Source organism: Sceloporus occidentalis, unplaced genomic scaffold (genome assembly GCF_023333645.1).
Source record: "Sceloporus occidentalis isolate IW3139 unplaced genomic scaffold, rSceOcc1.0.p SCAF_91, whole genome shotgun sequence".
Taxonomy (NCBI): domain Eukaryota; kingdom Metazoa; phylum Chordata; class Lepidosauria; order Squamata; family Phrynosomatidae; genus Sceloporus; species Sceloporus occidentalis.
In genome coordinates, this window is record NW_028317071.1 from 2,829,719 (window position 1) to 2,848,392 (window position 18,674).

General features: G+C 47.4%; 1 protein-coding gene across 1 annotated transcript in view; it reads right to left on the reverse strand.

Annotated features, from left to right (window-relative positions):
• Positions 1–6,087, reverse strand: part of MISP (mitotic spindle positioning) — a 30,076-nt gene extending 23,989 nt beyond the window's left edge. The window contains 1 exon segment of the mRNA XM_089496643.1: positions 5,907–6,087. Coding sequence (XP_089352769.1) covers positions 5,907–5,960 — 54 coding nt within the window. The 5' untranslated portion in view covers positions 5,961–6,087.
• Between the last annotated feature and the right edge of the window lie 12,587 nt (positions 6,088–18,674).

The window sequence follows — 18,674 nt, forward strand, 5'->3', positions numbered from 1 at the left end:
ATATGTGCAAACTACTGCTCCAGATTCGATGCTGATAAAAAATATACCAGATACAACACAATATTCAATGCACTTTAGTGTGGTTCAACTGACTCTAGTGCATTTCCCTGAATTTGTAACCTGGAAGTTTATCAGACAAGGGGAATTGGAAGTATAATCCGATGGCAATCTGAACGCAATCATGGGGTTTAATGTTATTGCATAATAACCCACTACACACAAATTCGGGCAATGGGAAGTCAGTCCGAATGCAATCATGTGGTTTCACGTTATTGCGTGATAGACTGCCATATGCAAATTCAGGCAACGGCATGCTATCTTCAGGCAATGGGGAGCCAGTTTGAATGCAATGCGTATTCACGTAATTGCGCAAAACTAGTGACTTTAAGTGAATGCGTTCTGACCCCACTTTCTTTTCATTCGAATTTAAGAGAAATTCTTCCCATTTGATAAACTCCCTTGTGGCAATGCAGAAGGAAGCTGGATGGCCATTACATTGAGCCCTTGGTATCCTTGGCTGTCTCCCGGATCCCAAAATTCATGGATGCTCAAGTCCCATGACATACAATTGCTTAGCAAAATGGTGTCTCTTATATAAAAGGGCAAAATCAATATTTTTTAATCCCATTTTTTTATTTTTATTTTTTAAAACATTTTCAAGCTGTGGATGGTTGCAATATGTGGATGCAAAAGCTGTGGCTATGGTAGGCGGACTGTACTAAGTTGCTTTGCAGCCAATGATATAAGATGAGGACAAAAGGGAGAAAGTTGGAGGGAGAAAAAGAAGCCGGGACATTTTAAAATCAGCTGAAAAAGTGAGATGGCAAAGGATTTATCCCACAATCCCTGGCCCATTGCTTGGCTTCGGCCTCCCAAGAAAGCTTTCTGCTCTCAGTTTTGAATCACACTTGCCCATTTTCCTCCTTTAAATCCCTGCAGGATCCAAAGAAGTCCAGTTTTACCTCCCTGACGTGTTGTTCCCGAATCTGTGTGTCCTCCGTCTGGGAAGAAATCCGCTGTTGCAGGCTTCACAAAATAGGTGAGGGCTTTTTTCTCTGGACAGAATGAAGATGCATCCGCCTGGAGTCCAAAGTGGCTCTCCATGTGAGCCACATCAGAGGCAAAGTCCACAGTTTCACATGAACATGCCACCACGCCCTCAATGTGGCAGTAATTTTATGAGGCCATAGAAAGTGGGGATCTTCAATTCTTGCTTTTGTCCAGGTGTTTTGGAGGTGGAAGCAAGCGGCTCACCTGCCTCCCCAAAGAATGCATTGAACCAATGTTACAGAATAGATTTTGTGACACCCTCCAACATTTCCCAGATGAAAAGCAAAGCAGGTAGCCAAGCAATATCAGTGTGCAGTCAAGTTGGCAAAAGAACAGACAAGCCAAGAGAGGCTGGGGAAGAACAGACAAGCCAAGAGAGGCTGCTGCAGTTTGCTTTTGCAAGAGCTGACTGGGAAGGGAAAAATTCTGCTATTGTCTCTCTCTCTCTCCTGCTGAGTTAATGCAGTGAAAACTCCTTTTGCGCATGGAATAGTTTGAAGCATAGTTTGATCCCTTGTGTGCCATGCACATTGCAAGACTGTGGCTCACAACCCTTAGTAATGTTAGAAGGGTACATTTGTGAGGGTATAACTGTAAGCCGCTCTGAGAGCCTTTAGGGCTGAAGGGTGGGGTATAAATACTGAAAATAAATAAAATAAAATACATGAAACAGGGCTTAGGGCAAAGGACACATGCGGCCCTCAAGGCTTTTTTTTTTTGGTAGCCATGGCCCTTCCAAACTCTCAGCTTACCCTTTTTCTGGCAAAAAAAAAAAAAAGGCACATGAGTGTAAATGGCTTCCCCAGGTTTTAAATAGAAGTGCGTATCTTCCAACATTTCACAGATGTAAACTGGAAGACAAGTGGCCAAGCAACCTCAGTGTGTAGCCAAGATGGCAAAAGTTATCAATGAGGAAGATCACACAAGCCAGGAGAGGCTGCAGTAGTTTGCTTTTGCCTCAACCAACTGGGAAGGACAAAATTCTGCCCCCTCCATTTCCCTCCTCCTGCTGCGACTGAGTGGAAAGGACTTTTGCATTTTAAACTCACTTTTGCCCCTCCCTCCTCAACTGTCATCTCGGCCTCAGAGGGAGCCATCAGGCAGACCAGCAACATCTTGGACTGCCTGAAGGAAGAGGCCCCTCCCTCCTCAACTGTCATCTCGGCCTCAGAGGGAGCCATCAGGCAGACCCAGCAACATCGGGGACTGCCTGAAGGAAGAGGCCCCTCCCTCCTCAACTGTCATCTCGGCCTCAGAGGGAGCCATCAGGCAGACCCAGCAACATCGGGGACTGCCTGAAGGAAGAGGCCCCTCCCTCCTCAACTGTCATCTCGGCCTCAGAGGGAGCCATCAGGCAGACCCAGCAACATCTTGGACTGCCTGAAGGAAGAGGCCCCTCCCTCCTCAACTGTCATCTCGGCCTCAGAGGGAGCCATCAGGCAGACCAGCAACATCAGGGACTGCCTGAAGGAAGAGGCCCCTCCCTCCTCAACTGTCATCTCGGCCTCAGAGGGAGCCATCAGGCAGACCAGCAACATCTTGGACAGTGTTGCCAATGTCGTGACTTTCACACGAAAACGGGGACTTTTCAGAGCTTTTCGTGTGATTTTGGTGCCTGGCTCTATTTCAGTGCATTTTGGGTGACTTTTGCCTATTTCAGCTCCAGACCTGATTCTGAGAGCGAGGCTGGCTACTGACCAACCCTTTGGAGTGTCACACATTAACAGTTTTCAGCCAATCAGAGAGAGGACTGGAGAGTGGTCGCCGCCCCCGCCCTCAGGAAGTGCTCTCTCTCTCTCAGCCCCCGACTCCCTCTTAAGTCTAGCTTTCTTAGACTTATGCGTACTTCCTCAGATGCATGGGAACTGTAGTTCATTGTGGCACCAGAGCTCTTTCTCACAAAACTACAATTCCCAGGGTTCCCTAGCACTGAGCCAGGGGCAGTTAAAATGGTCTCAAACTGGATTATTTCTGCAGTATGGATTGGACCTTGAGCATTTTTAATAACTAAGGTCCAAAACACACTGCAGAAATAATCCAGTTTGTGACCGCTTTAACTCTCCTGGCTCAGTGCTAGGGAACCCTGGGAATTGTAGTTTGTTGTGGCACCAGAGCTCTTTTTGATAAAGAAGGCTCAATGTCTCACAAAACTACACTTCCCAGGGTTACCTAGCACTGAGCCAGGGCAGTTAAAGCAGTCTCAAACTGGATTATTTCTGCAGTGTGTCTTGGACCCAACTCAGGCTGCATCTTCACTCCAGACTCCAGACACAATCCAGTTTCATACCGTTTTTACTGCCATGGCCCAGTGCTATGAAATCCTGGGAATTGTAGTTTGTTGTCACACCAGAGTTTGAGAGAGAAGGTTAAATGTCTCCGAAAACTAGAATTCCCAGGGTTCCCTAGCACTGAGCCATGGCAATAAAAAGGGTGTCAAACTGGATTTATTTCTGCAGTGCGGTTGCAGCCGAACACATTTCTATTTGGCACAAAGGTTCCTGAACCCCCTTCATGTCAAAATAAATATCTTAAAAGGACTGAAAGATTCTTTGTTTGGTTCAATGGTGATTTTGAGAGTTGAAATAAGTTACAATTATTTTTATTCAATTATGTTTACGTTTATTTGCAAAACATCCGCGATTTTAACATTATGGGAATTTTCTGGGAATTGTGACTGAATATTCCGTGTGATCTGGGGGGATTCAGCGGGTTTGGGACAAACATTTCCGGGAATTATCTTCGAGGCTTGTTGGCAACACTGATCTTGGACTGCCTGAAGGAAGAGGCCCCTCCCTCCTCAACTGTCATCTCGGCCTCAGAGGGAGCGATCAGGCAGACCCAGCAACATCAGGGACTGCCTGAAGGAAGAGGCCCCTCCCTCTTCAACTGTCATCTCGGCCTCAGAGGGAGCCATCAGGCAGACCCAGCAACATCTTGGACTGCCTGAAGGAAGAGGCCCCTCCCTCCTCAACTGTCATCTCGGCCTCAGAGGGAGAGATCAGGCAGACCCAGCAACATCTTGGACTGCCTGAAGGAAGAGGCCCCTCCCTCCTCAACTGTCATCTCGGCCTCAGAGGGAGCCATCAGGCAGACCAGCAACATCAGGGACTGCCTGAAGGAAGAGGCCCCTCCCTCCTCAACTGTCATCTCGGCCTCAGAGGGAGCCATCAGGCAGACCAGCAACATCTTGGACTGCCTGAAGGAAGAGGCCCCTCCCTCCTCAACTGTCATCTCGGCCTCAGAGGGAGCCATCAGGCAGACCAGCAACATCTTGGACTGCCTGAAGGATGAGACTTCTCCCTCCTTTAACTGTATTTTTATTGTATTAACGATTTTACTGTACACCGCTATGATCATCGCGGAATAGCGGTCTATAAATAAAACATATTATTATTATTATTATTTTGCAGCAACTGAAGTCAGATGAGAACAAAGGAGGAAAGTGGGAGGAGAAAGAAAGGGAAACCAGGACATTTTAGCAGGAGCTGAAAAAGTGGGATAGAGGAATAATCGGGGTTTCTGTTACCAAATCAGGACACTTGGAAGATATGCACCTGCGCCATTCAAAGTTGTGTGCCTTCAAGTCATTTCCAACATGGCAACTCTAAGGCCATAACAGGGATTTCTTGTCAAGATTTGTTCTGAGGGGGTTTGCTTTTGCCTTCCTCTGAGAGAGTGTGACCTACCTAAGGCCACCCATGGCTGAGCAGGGATTTGAACCTGGGTCTCTAGAGTTGTAGTCCAACCCTCAAACGACTACCCCATGCTGGCTTTTTCAAAGTAGACTTCTAATAGAAGTCCCTTAATATTTGTTTTTCTCCCTTTTAGGGGGTGTTTTCGGCAGTCTGGATTATCCCTCCAATGGCTCATGGGCAGAACTGGCTTCTCAGCACACAACTGTGAGAGTCACCCATGGTTTGGGGACAGAGTTTATTGAAGAAGGGGGTCAGAGAGACGAAGAAGGGGGTCAGAGAGCCACCCCATTTCCCAATCCCTGGCCCAAGGCCTCTTCAATGTTTCATCTTCTGCATCCAGCCCAACCTGTCTGACCAGTAATGACAGCAAAAAGATTTCTAAAAATGCCAGCCAGGGAAGGAGAGATCCATATCGGTAACTGATCCCTACCAATGCTCAGTAATAGTGCTGTCTTTGACTGCCTCTCCCAGAATCCCCTAGCCTTTAATCATCTTGGTCACCCATTTTGGTTATTCTAGTCAACCTTGTAGCCAAAGACATCTAAAACCTGAAGCTACATGGGGCCCAGATATTGGAAAGTTTGTTCCCTCCCGTATGAAACTGAGATCCGCAATGGAGGCTTGGTGGAACATCCCATCACCCTGAAAAGTTCAGGTTGTGAATACACAAATCAAGGGGCTCCCTTCCCATTCTAGGATTTAATAATAATAATATAATAATAATAATAATAATAATAATAATTATTATTATTATTATTATTTTTATTTATATTTCCCACCTCTCCCTGAGCATTGAGGCAGGATTACAGCAATAGAAACAACATTACAAGATAAAAAAAACTACAATTTCATATAAAATACACTCAATAACACAGTAAAACCGCTATCAGTACAATATGGGTTATCTGCTGAGGCTTGGTTCCAAAATCCCCCATGGATAACAAAATCCGTGGATGCTCAAGTCCCATTAAATATAATGACATAGCAAAATGGTGTCCCTTATAAAAAATGGGAAATCAAGGTTTGATATTTGAAATTTATACTTTTTTGGAACATTTTCAAACCGCAAATGCTTGAATCCGTGTATAAAAAAAATCCGTGTATAAGAAGGGCCGACTGTACATAGACTAAATCATGATTATGACATTGATGCTGTCTTACCTTGGACTCTATGGTGGCACAGAGAACCTGCCATGGATGTGCGTATCTGAACATCTCCACTCTTGAACTACAATGAGGGTCACGGATGATCTTCTATCAGGTCCCAAGATCAAACTGCAGGCGCAGGCAGCTGGAAGGGGTTTGATGCAAAGGTGGTCAAGTCAGCCACCTCCTCTCTTGAACCCAGTTTCCAACCCTGTAAGCCTCTTCTTCAGCCGTCAGGTGAAGGCACTCCAGAAGGAGGAAGAGAAACCAGTCAACGTCCCTCCCCTCTGGGAAAGTCTGAATGTGGGTCAAAAGCAGTGAGGCTGGAGGAACAAACATCAGATATGTTTTTGTCTTCATCTACCTTTGAAAAAGGTGGGGATGTTTCCCCCATGAGAAGCAAATGTAAGATCATAGAGTTGGAAGAGACCCAATGGTCATCCAGTTCAACCCCATTCTGCCATGCAGGAAGACACAGAATCCTATAATTGGAAGGGACACAAGGGGCATCCAGTCCAACCCCATGCAGGACGACACCACCCAAGCCCTCCCTGTGACCAATGGCTAACCAGCCTCTGCTGAAAAACCTCCAAAGAAGGAGACCCCACCACCCACCAGGGCAGCAATGTCTCAGCGTCTTCCACTGGTGGTTTAGTTCAGTGTATATTAAGGATTGAAAAAGATACTGACAGTTTGAACACATGCCTGACTGCATCTGATATTTATGCAGGCAGATGCTTTATTTATTCTTGCATTTTTGATATTCCTTTGATTTATATGCTGTCTTTCCTTATAAGAGCTCAGGGCACCTTCAACATAGCGATGTGACTTTTAAATATCTCAAACTGCACATCTCTAAAGCCCCAAATAATGCATTGCAATGATGGCCACCTTGAGTCCCTATAGTGGGGAAAAGGTGGGATATAAGAAAATCATCATCATCATCATCTGCTAGCATACAATAATCTATATCCAATTGCTAATCCCGACTAGAATACATCCACAGAATCAATATTACGTAGTTATTTGCTACCAAGTCAGCTTCCATTTATGGTGATAACTGGGCTTCTTGCTGATCTCTAGTTCTTGTGAATGGGAGACCTCCAAGATCCCCAAGATTACCCAGATGGTTTCCATGGCTGAGCAGGGATTCGAACCCTGGTCTCCAGAGTCATAGTCCAACACTCAAACCACTAGGCCACACTGTCTCTAAATTATCATGATAGCCAGGATAGCCTCCGTTCAATAATTTTGTCTTCTAGGGGGATTTCAGGCTTGATTTGCTGTAGGAACGCCCATGATCCTGACGCGCAAATCACGATTAATGTCAAGCCCACTGATTCCATGGCTCTGCTCTGGTTGGGATTAACAACTGAATTCAGGCCAATAAAAGCAAGGCAAAGGGGTTGTTCTCACTAGGTGAAACCCCGCGTTCTGAATCGAATCCAAGGAGTGGCGTTCCTATTAGGATCCGATTTAAACCTAGAACGGTTCTAGAGCAACCCGCAATCGTCCCCACTACAAATCGAATTGTAGAGCGGGATAGAAATTTAATTCGAGCTTTCCTCATTTAACTCGTGTTAAAAAAACACTAGGGTCCGACCTACGTTTTTCCATTGATTCGAATTAGGAACCAGAGTATTTAAATAGGAACGACAGCCTTTGAATCGTGTTAGATGGATGGGAGGAGCGGACTGCGTTGGGGCTGGCCTTGGGGGAGTTGCCCTTTCTGTCCCCATCTGTCATGGCTGTCGCCATTTTTGCTTCCCTCACCCCTTTGTCCGCTGTGGTCTTTCAATAAGAGATAAGGATTATTTTTATTTTTGCAACCTCCCCTCTGTGTGGGGAGAGCCCATTTCTAACGGAGGAGAGGCAGGAAGGGAAGGCTCCTCTCGAAGAGGTATTCCCTGCCCGCTTGGGCTCTGATCTCGCCCAGGCAGGGAAGGGAAGGCTCCTCGCGAGGAGGCATCTGATCTCACCCAGACAGGGAAGGGAAGGCTCCTCGCGAGAAGGCATCTGATCTCGCCCAGGCAGGGAAGGGAAGGCTCCTCGCGAGAAGGCATCTGATCTCGCCCAGACAGGGAAGGGAAGGCTCCTCGCGAGGAGGCATCTGATCTCGCCCAGACAGGGAAGGGAAGGCTCCTCGCGAGGAGGCATCTGATCTCGCCCAGGCAGGGAAGGGAAGGCTCCTCGCGAGGCGGCATCTGATCTCGCCCAGACAGGGAAGGGAAGGCTCCTCGCGAGAAGGCATCTGATCTCGCCCAGGCAGGGAAGGGAAGGCTCCTCGCGAGAAGGCATCTGATCTCGCCCAGACAGGGAAGGGAAGGCTCCTCGCGAGAAGGCATCTGATCTCGCCCAGGCAGGGAAGGGAAGGCTCCTCGCGAGAAGGCATCTGATCTCACCCAGACAGGGAAGGGAAGGCTCCTCGCGAGGAGGCATCTGATCTCACCCAGGCAGGGAAGGGAAGGCTCCTCGCGAGGAGGCATCTGATCTCGCCCAGGCAGGGAAGGGAAGGCTCCTCGCGAGAAGGCATCTGATCTCGCCCAGGCAGGGAAGGGAAGGCTCCTCGCGAGAAGGCATCTGATCTCGCCCAGACAGGGAAGGGAAGGCTCCTCGCGAGGAGGCATCTGATCTCGCCCAGGCAGGGAAGGGAAGACTCCTCGCGAGAAGGCATCTGATCTCGCCCAGGCAGGGAAGGGAAGGCTCCTCGCGAGAAGGCATCTGATCTCGCCCAGACAGGGAAGGGAAGGCTCCTCGCGAGAAGGCATCTGATCTCGCCCAGACAGGGAAGGGAAGGCTCCTCGCGAGAAGGCATCTGATCTCGCCCAGGCAGGGAAGGGAAGGCCCTCGCGAGAAGGCTTCTGATCTCGCCCAGACAGGGAAGGGAAGGCTCCTCGCGAGAAGGCATCTGATCTCGCCCAGACAGGGAAGGGAAGGCTCCTCGCGAGAAGGCATCTGATCTCGCCCAGACAGGGAAGGGAAGGCTCCTCGCGAGGAGGCATCTGATCTCGCCCAGGCAGGGAAGGGAAGGCTCCTCGCGAGGCGGCATCTGATCTCGCCCAGGCAGGGAAGGGAAGGCTCCTCCCGAGGAGGCATCTGATCTCGCCCAGACAGGGAAGGGAAGGCTCCTCACGAGGAGGCATCTGATCTCGCCCAGACAGGGAAGGGAAGGCTCCTCGCGAGAAGGCATCTGATCTCGCCCAGACAGGGAAGGGAAGGCTCCTCGCGAGAAGGCATCTGATCTCGCCCAGACAGGGAAGGGAAGGCTCCTCGCGAGGAGGCATCTGATCTCGCCCAGACAGGGAAGGGAAGGCTCCTCGCGAGGAGGCATCTGATCTCGCCCAGGCAGGGAAGGGAAGGCTCCTCGCGAGGAGGCATCTGATCTCACCCAGACAGGGAAGGGAAGGCTCCTCGCGAGGAGGCATCTGATCTCGCCCAGGCAGGGAAGGGAAGGCTCCTCGCGAGAAGGCATCTGATCTCGCCCAGGCAGGGAAGGGAAGGCTCCTCGCGCGGAGGCATCTGATCTCGCCCAGGCAGGGAAGGGAAGGCTCCTCCCGCGGAGGCATCTGATCTCGCCCAGGCAAGGAAGGGCTCTAATCAATGCGGGGGGGGGGATAGAGCCTTTCTCCCTCCATTTCTCAAATGGAATCTGCCTTCTCCTCCAACCCTGGAAAGAGAATCTTTGGGAAGAGTGCTCCCTCCCTGCTTTTCCAGCAGCCTCCTTCATTGATCTCTGTGCTCTCTGAAGGGATTCTCCCTGGCTGTCTTTTGGGAGACATGAAGAGGGGATGCTGTCATGCAAAACCTATCCCATAGTTCCTCTGGAAAGAGCCCCCATTGATCTCTGTGCTCTCTGAAGGGATTCTCCCTGGCTGTCTTTTGGGAGACATGAAGAGGGGATGCTGTCATGGAAAACCTATCCCATAGTTCCTCTGGAAAGAGCCCCCATTGATCTCTGTGCTCTCTGAAGGGATTCTCCCTGGCTGTCTTTTGGGAGACATGAAGAGGGGATGCTGTCATGGAAAACCTATCCCATAGTTCCTCTGGAAAGAGCCCCCATTGATCTCTGTGCTCTCTGAAGGGATTCTCCCTGGCTGTCTTTTGGGAGACATGAAGAGGGGATGCTGTCATGGAAAACCTATCCCATAGTTCCTCTGGAAAGAGCCCCCATTGATCTCTGTGCTCTCTGAAGGGATTCTCCCTGGCTGTCTTTTGGGAGACATGAAGAGGGGATGCTGTCATGGAAAACCTATCCCATAGTTCCTCTGGAAAGAGCCCCCATTGATCTCTGTGCTCTCTGAAGGGATTCTCCCTGGCTGTCTTTTGGGAGACATGAAGAGGGGATGCTGTCATGCAAAACCTATCCCATAGTTCCTCTGGAAAGAGCCCCCATTGATCTCTGTGCTCTCTGAAGGGATTCTCCCTGGCTGTCTTTTGGGAGACATGAAGAGGGGATGCTGTCATGCAAAACCTATCCCATAGTTCCTCTGGAAAGAGCCCCCATTGATCTCTGTGCTCTCTGAAGGGATTCTCCCTGGCTGTCTTTTGGGAGACATGAAGAGGGGATGCTGTCATGCAAAACCTATCCCATAGTTCCTCTGGAAAGAGCCCCCATTGATCTCTGTGCTCTCTGAAGGGATTCTCCCTGGCTGTCTTTTGGGAGACATGAAGAGGGGATGCTGTCATGGAAAACCTATCCCATAGTTCCTCTGGAAAGAGCCCCCATTGATCTCTGTGCTCTCTGAAGGGATTCTCCCTGGCTGTCTTTTGGGAGACATGAAGAGGGGATGCTGTCATGGAAAACCTATCCCATAGTTCCTCTGGAAAGAGCCCCCATTGATCTCTGTGCTCTCTGAAGGGATTCTCCCTGGCTGTCTTGGGAGACATGAAGAGGGAATGCTGTCATGGAAAACCTATGCCATAGTTCCTCTGGAAAGAGCCCCCATTGATCTCTGTGCTCTCTGAAGGGATTCTCCCTGGCTATTTTGGGAGACATGAAGAGGGGATGCTGTCATGGAAAACCTATCCCATAGTTCCTCTGGAAAGAGCCCCCATTGATCTCTGTGCTCTCTGAAGGGATTCTCCCTGGCTGTCTTGGGAGACATGAAGAGGGGATGCTGTCATGCAAAACCTATCCCATAGTTCCTCTGGAAAGAGCCCCCATTGATCTCTGTGCTCTCTGAAGGGATTCTCCCTGGCTGTCCTTTGGGAGACATGAAGAGGGGATGCTGTCATGGAAAACCTATCCCATAGTTCCTCTGGAAAGAGCCCCCATTGATCTCTGTGCTCTCTGAAGGGATTCTCCCTGGCTGTCTTTTGGGAGACATGAAGAGGGGATGCTGTCATGGAAAACCTATGCCATAGTTCCTCTGGAAAGAGCCCCCATTGATATCTGTGCTCTCTGAAGGGATTCTCCCTGGCTATCTTTTGGGAGACATGAAGAGGGGATGCTGTCATGGAAAACCTATCCCATAGTTCCTCTGGAAAGCTAAATTCACAAACAGTCAATGAAATGGAAACGATGCCAAAAGATAAATCGCTTCCAAATATTCCGGATTAACGTTACGTCATTCTGACGTACTATTGATTGACAGCTCCAAATAAGGTATGGAGGAGAAGAATCGCTTTATTTAAACACCGATTTCATGCCAAGTAGGAACGCTTGCACGTAAAAACTTCGATTTAAATAACCAGATGGGAACGATGAACAAAGCGATTCGGATAGCGGGATAAGAACAGTGTTATTTTGAATCGATTTTATTAAAACCGTTGTATCTTAAATCGTTTCAAATCTTAAGTGAGAACAACCCCAAAGAAACAGCAGCAAACAGCAAACCAAACGCTTGCGTATTCCCTGACAATTTTTAACTGTATTTTAAACACATCCTAAAAGATCAGGGTGATAGTGGACAGAGGCATCACTAGGCGGGTGCAGGGGTGCAGACCGTACCCGGGTGACACCCTAAAAGTGGGGTGACACTACTGCTCCCCAGTTTTCTGCCTTTTGGCAGAATGGCCTGTGTCATGCAACCTTTTAAAACCCTGGAGCTCACTGGAGAAGAAATGGGAACACAGGTACAGGCTACATCGATGCAAGTTTCTCCGAAGTATTGTGACTTCATGATGACGTCGCTTTGATTGACATGACATTCATGGCCGAAACAAGTGAATGTGAATGAAAAAGTAACAAAACCGGTTTAAATATACATCAATTCATCCATGAATGGGAACGACACTGTGTCAATTACAGCAAAACAAAATAAAACGTTACGTAAATGGAAACGATACAAATAAAGCAATTTGAAAAGCAGGATAACACTCACTGTATTTTGAGTCGTTTTAAAACAAATCGCTGCATTTAAAATCGTTAAATCTGAGATGTGCAGATCTACAGCCAAAAGGCAGGCTTGCCGGCAGAAACACAGAAAGGAGATTCTTCAAAGACTCTAGATGGCAGCATTGGGTAAAAACATAATTTTGCCATTTCTCTCTGGAAGGCATTTTAGGGCTTGGCCGCTGTCTGTCTGTCTGTCTGTCTGTCTATCTATCTATCTATCTATCTATCATTAGCATGGCTTTGTGCTTTTGAGTGTAGAGCTAGGGCTACCTCGGTGTACCATTTCTTGTTTTCCAATTGCCACCTTTCCTGACTAATGCTTCTGACGTTCCATTTTCTGCCTACATATATTGTGCAGCTTTGGACTTTTCTTTCACCTCTGTGCATGTCAGTAGCTGAACGTCCTTTCAGATTGACCTGAGTTGTGTCCCAGGCACAGGGCTTCTTGCAGCGTTGTTTGCTCTTCTCCAGTAGCTGGTTTCAAACTGGGAGTCTCGTCGTCTGGCTCTATCTCTTGTTTCACATTGGGTTGGCTCATCATAAGGGTTTCAAGGGTTTCAGGACTGGTTTCCTAGTTTCGCCTTATTCACTGTACAGGTTCCCTTAGATTGGCAGCGATCCCCAAACTTGGATCCTCTTGGTATTTGGGAGTTCAGCTCCCAGGATTCCTGGACACTGGCTATGGTGACTGGAGCTTCTGGGAGTTGAAGTCAAAATATCTAGAGAATCAAAGTTTGGGAATCTCTGCTTTAGAGGTATCTATGCTGCCACCACCACCACCACCACCACCCCGCTATTGCTGCTGCCCAGTAGCTGTTTGACCATTTTCTGTGGCTCCTCAGCAATAGCCCTTCGGATGTGGAAGAATCTACATCTTGCCTCTTTAAAGATTTAAACTACAACACCATTACCCCAGCCAGTACATCAGTTGGCCAGGAGAATGGGAGTTGTGGTCCAGCACCTCTGGGGGTGCACTGCCATATTTGAGAAAGACCTTTGGAGCTACTGAGCAGACACTACATCTGGGCAGAAGTCCGTGTTAGCAATTAGTGTGAAACCATTGTGTGAAGGTGCCTTCCAACATCTCTCTCTAAGAAAGAGCACCCAGAAACTGGGACTACAGTGAAGAGAGAAGAGATGGGCCAATGCAGGAGTCCTTTTAAGAAACAAAAAGCTTCTGTGGTTGGAAGCACAGGCTCTCTTTGCAAAGGAAGTGCTCAAAGCCACCAATAGCTTGGAGAGATGCAACCTGGGTATCCACAGAGGCTGCTGGGAAGGTGGCCAGAGACCTATGCATCATGCAGAGAGCAGCAGTTGGACTCCCACAGGAGGCCAAAGTTGCAGGACTATGGGACCTATGCCTTTGTCTTCCTTGAACAGAATTGCCTTCTGGTTCTCCATGAGCAGGTGGGAAATTGGAACCCATACCCTCCCATTCCTAACAGATGAAGCACGTGTGGCCAAACAACTTCAGTGTGGTCGAGAGGGCAAAAAGTACTAAAGTGGAGAATAAATAAGCTGGTGAGGCTGCAGCAAAGCTTTTGCCTGAGCCAACAGGGAAGGGTTGAATAATATAATCCTAGAGTTGGAAGGGACCTCAAGGGTCACCCAGTTTAACCCCCTGCCATGCAGGAACACACCATCAATGCGCTCCCAAGAGATGGCCATATATCCTCTGTTTATAAACCTCCAAAGAAGGGAGCGTCTTCCACTACTGACTGGCTCTTGGCATCAGAAACTTCTTCCTAAAGATTATACCTCTAGACTGAAAACAAAGAGAGAAAGTAGGAGGAGGACAGAGAAACTGGGACATTTTAAAAGCAGCTGGAAAAGTGGAACAGCAGAGGATTAATTGGGATTCTGCCATTCAGGAGGTATATGGCGCATTGTGACAAGTTCTTCTTTCTCCTTTTGCAAGACTCACCTTAAGCTGGGAAACCAAAAGAGATCCGGGTCACCCAGGAGTTCTGTTGTAACCCCTCAATTCTCATCCAATGTTTGGCTTGGTCAGCTGGGCCATTCGGGGCTTTTCTAGCCTTTGCCCATGACAAAAGACCCAAAGGCCTTGGGCAGCTGACCGAAGGGATATTTTCTCCCGGGGCAGACAAAGGGGGCAGCGCTGACGGGGCAGAATGCCCAACGCTGGAATGTTGCTGACTAGGAACCTCTGGGAAACCCACTTGGGAGGTGGACAAATGCGCCTTTGCAGTGGAGTGAGCCTACAGAGATGCAAAAATGGTCATATAGTCATCGAATCTCAAAGCTACAGGGGTCATCCAATCCAGCCCTCTGCCACGCAGGAAGACACAACCACAGTACTCCTCTTTATTTAGGAATAACTACTTGGAGCCAGTGTGGCGTGTGGAGTAGTTGCTTGAGCATTGGGCTGTGACTCTGAAGAGCAGGGTTTGAATCCCAGGTTAGCCATGAAGCTCACTATATAACCCTGGGCAAGTCACAGGGGAAGGGAATAGCACACTTCCTCTGAACAGATCTTGCCACAACATACCCATGATAACTTTGCCTTAGGGTTGTCATAAATGGAAAATAACTTGAAGACGTGAAGCAACAAAAACTTGAAACTCTAACCCTAACCTTTTCTCCTTTGTCTTACTAGCACATGAAGAGGACAGTGCAAAAACAGTGGCATTTGGTTCAGGCATTTGTGGATTGTGAAATCCCCCCAAATATCTTATTATCACACACACAGTTGGAAAGACAGGTTCGGTCATTCCGACATTTTTAATCCAGGTTCTCCTAAATCTTCCGGTCCGTTGGCACATTCCCCCTGTAGACATTGTCCACATTTCAGTTCATCCTTTAAAAACACACAGCTTCATTGACTCACAGCTGGCTGAGGAATTGAGATTGAGAGCATTTTCAAATGTGATATATGTACTAATTTGTCCCTTTTGTTGTTGTGGTTGTTGTTGTGTGCCCTTAATGGGTAATGCAATGGCAAACCCTCTCTGGAAAAAAAAAACTTGCCAAGAAAACTCCAGGATTCCCAGGACACCATAGCATGGAGCCATGGCAGTTAAAGTGGTGTCAAACCGGATTATTTCTGCAGTGTGGATGTTGCTGTGTGCCTTCAAGTTGTTTCCAACTTATGGCAACCCTACAGCGAGCCTGTCATGGGGTTTTCTTGGCAAGATTTGTTCAGGAGAGGTCCGCCATTGCCCTTCTCTGAGGCTGAGAGAGTGTGACTTCCCAAGGGTCACCAGTAGGTTTCCATGGCTGAGCTGGGATTCGAACCCTGGTCTCCAGAGTTCAATATTCAAAACACTATACTGCACTAGCAACAACTAGTCCACACTGACTTTGTTTGGGGAAGTGTTTTAGAAATGTGAAATCCAGAATTATTGAACGTTGGAGTCGACTGAAACATGGTGCTAGAGATTCTTTTATGAGGCTGATCCCAGATATTGATTTAAATCTCTAGTGGTTCAAGTAGTTATTTCTAAGCCATTATCAGGATGTTTGTTAGCAAAACAGGAATGCGTCTGGATTCACAAGCATCACGCTGATGAACAACCATGGGGTTTGAATGAAAAACAGGATTGCAGTTGTTTCCTTTAAGAAGGGGAAGCTTTATCCCAATTTTCTTACAAGCAGCCCTTCCCTAGTGCCCTTTTCCTGGCTATGACAGGAGGTTACCATCAGTTTTACAATCAATAACAATTTAGTAGTATATTTATACAGTTCCTTGTGGAAGATTTGTTATGCTATCCCACTATATTGGGGCAGGCATCCTATCTGTACTTAATTGTAATGCTGTAAGTATATAACCTTCATAATTATGTATTTATCTATTATTCGTGTTTGTTATAGTAAAAATGCCTTTTCACAACATTGTTGTTGTTGTGAGCCTGCAAGTCATTTTCTAAGGTGGACCTATCATAGAGTTTTCTTGGCAGGTTTCTTCAGAGGGGTTTGCCAATGTCATCTTCTGTGGCTGAGAGAGTGTGACTTACCCAAGGTCACCCAATGGATTTTGGCTTCATGGCCGAGCAGGGATTCGAATCCTGTTCTCCAGCATTAGGCCTATTATTGTCATTTCAAGGTGTCTGAGGAAGTCATAAAGATGAAAGGGAGACTATAAACCCCCAGGGTGACCCGTCCGATGACCTATGATCCTATAGTTCACAACTTCAACTATAACTTTTGACTCAGTGGTCTCCTCCCAGTCCTTCCAATCAATAAAGTTGAATTACTGCCACAGCTGCATCCGCACTGCAGAAATAATCCAGTTTGATGCCAATTAAAAGTGGCATGGCTCAGTGCTGCGGAAACCTGGGACTTGTCATTTATTGTGGCAACAGAGTTCTCTGACAAAGAAGGCGAAATATCTCATAAAACTACATTTCCCAGAATCCCATTGCATGGAGCCATGGCAGTTAACGTGGTGTCAGCCTGGATTATTTCTGCAGTGTGGATGCAGCCATAGACTTACACCCCGTTGCTGTCGATTTGTGTTTCGGCATTCTTGCCAAGAGGATAAAGAATAAGGAGTTTTGGTGAATGCCAGCAAAGTTGTTTCACTGGACTACCAAAAATTAAGAACTGTTTCTATGAATTCTGGGAATCTGTAGTTTGTTGCAGCACCAGAGTGCTCTGACGGTCACAAAATGACAAATCCCAGAATTCCATAGCATGGAGCCATGGCACTTAAAGCGGTGCTAAGCTGCATTCATTTTGCAGTGCAGGTGAGACAGGGTTGTTGTAAGATAACAACGGGCCAGAGGAAAGGCATGTGAATAGGACACCAGAAAAGGAATGATGGAGAGGCATTCAACTAGGAAATGCTGCAGGAAAGAAGGAAGAGAGGCATATTTTCCTGTCACCACCGTGCAACTTGGATTTTACCCAAATGAAGATAATAGAATCATAATTGAGTTGGGAGGGACCCCCAAGGGCCATACAGTTCAATCCCCTTCTGCCATGCAGGAACTCTCAATCAAAGCATCCCCAACAGATGGCCATCCAGCCTCTCTTTAAAGGCTTCTAAGGAAGGAGACTCCATTACACTCTGAGAGAGTTTGTTCTACTATCAAACAGCCCTTACTCTCAGGAAGTCCTTCCTAATATTGAGCTGGAATCTCTTTTCCTGGAGCTTGCATCCATTGCTCCATTGGGTCCTGTTCTCTGGAGCAGCAGAAAACAAGCTTGCTCCCTCCTCAATATGGCATCCCTTCAGGTATTTAAACAGGGCTATCATATCACCTCTTAACCATCAATTCTCCAGGCTAAACATCTCCAGCTCCTTCAGTCGTTTCTCATAGGGCTTCATGGTTTCCAGACCCTTCACCATTTTAGTCGCCCTCCTTTGGACACACTGGGGTTTGGTTCCAGGACCCATGGAGGCTAAAGTCCCATTATGCATGATAGTGTAGTACAATGGTATCCCTTTTATAAAATAGCAAAAATCAAGGTTTGCTTTTGGGGTTTTTTTTTGGGGGGGGGGGGGCGGGGAGGGGACATCTTAAAGCCATGGATGGTTGAATCCATGGATGCAGAATCTGTGGATATGGAGGGCTGACTATATACAGTCGGCCCTCCATAGTTGCGGGTTTGACTTTTGTGGATTTGATTATTTGAGCTTTTGATAAATCTATTCTGTCTAGGAATTTCTAGGTCCTCCAGCGTAACTCTGCCAGAAGTTGACCATAGAGTTGTGCTGGAAAACCATTCTCTAGGCATTTGTAGGTCCTCCAGCATGATTCTATGATCAGCGTATGGCAGATATCGACCACAGAGTTGCACTGGAAGACCTGGAGATTTTTAAAGAGGTTCTGCATCCACACTGCAGAAATAATGCCATTTGACTCCACTTTAATTGCCATGGCTCAATGCTCTTGGAATTCTGGCAACTGTAGTTTGTTGTGGCACCAGAGCTCTCTGATAGGGAAGGCTAAATATGAATCTCACAGAACTACATTTCCCAGCAACCCATAACATGGAGCTATGGCACTTAAAATGGAGTCCAACTGGAATATTTCTACAATGAGGATGCAGCCCAAGAGATGTCTGGTCTATTTGTTCTTCTTTGTGCTGTTTCGTTGTATTGAAATATTGATATGAGCTCCTGAGGTTGTGTCCAACCCCACTGCAATGGTTGCTAGTTATGCACCTTCAAGTTGTTCCCGATTTATGGAGACCTTAAGACAAACCTATCATAGGGTTTCCTTGGCAAATTTTCTGGCTCTTACAACTCTTACCTTGAGACAAACCTATCATAGGGTTTCCTTGGCAAATTTTCTGGCTCTTACAACTCTTACTGCCACTACTATGATTGAATCAGAATTTGGAATTGTTACATGTTTGGATTACAGCACAACCAATTTCCCCAGCCAGGGTCAAGAATGGTGAGCACTGTCCCCCAAAAGTCAAAAGGTGATATTTCCCACTGCGCAATACACAACACACAGCACTGGAAAAGGTTCCAA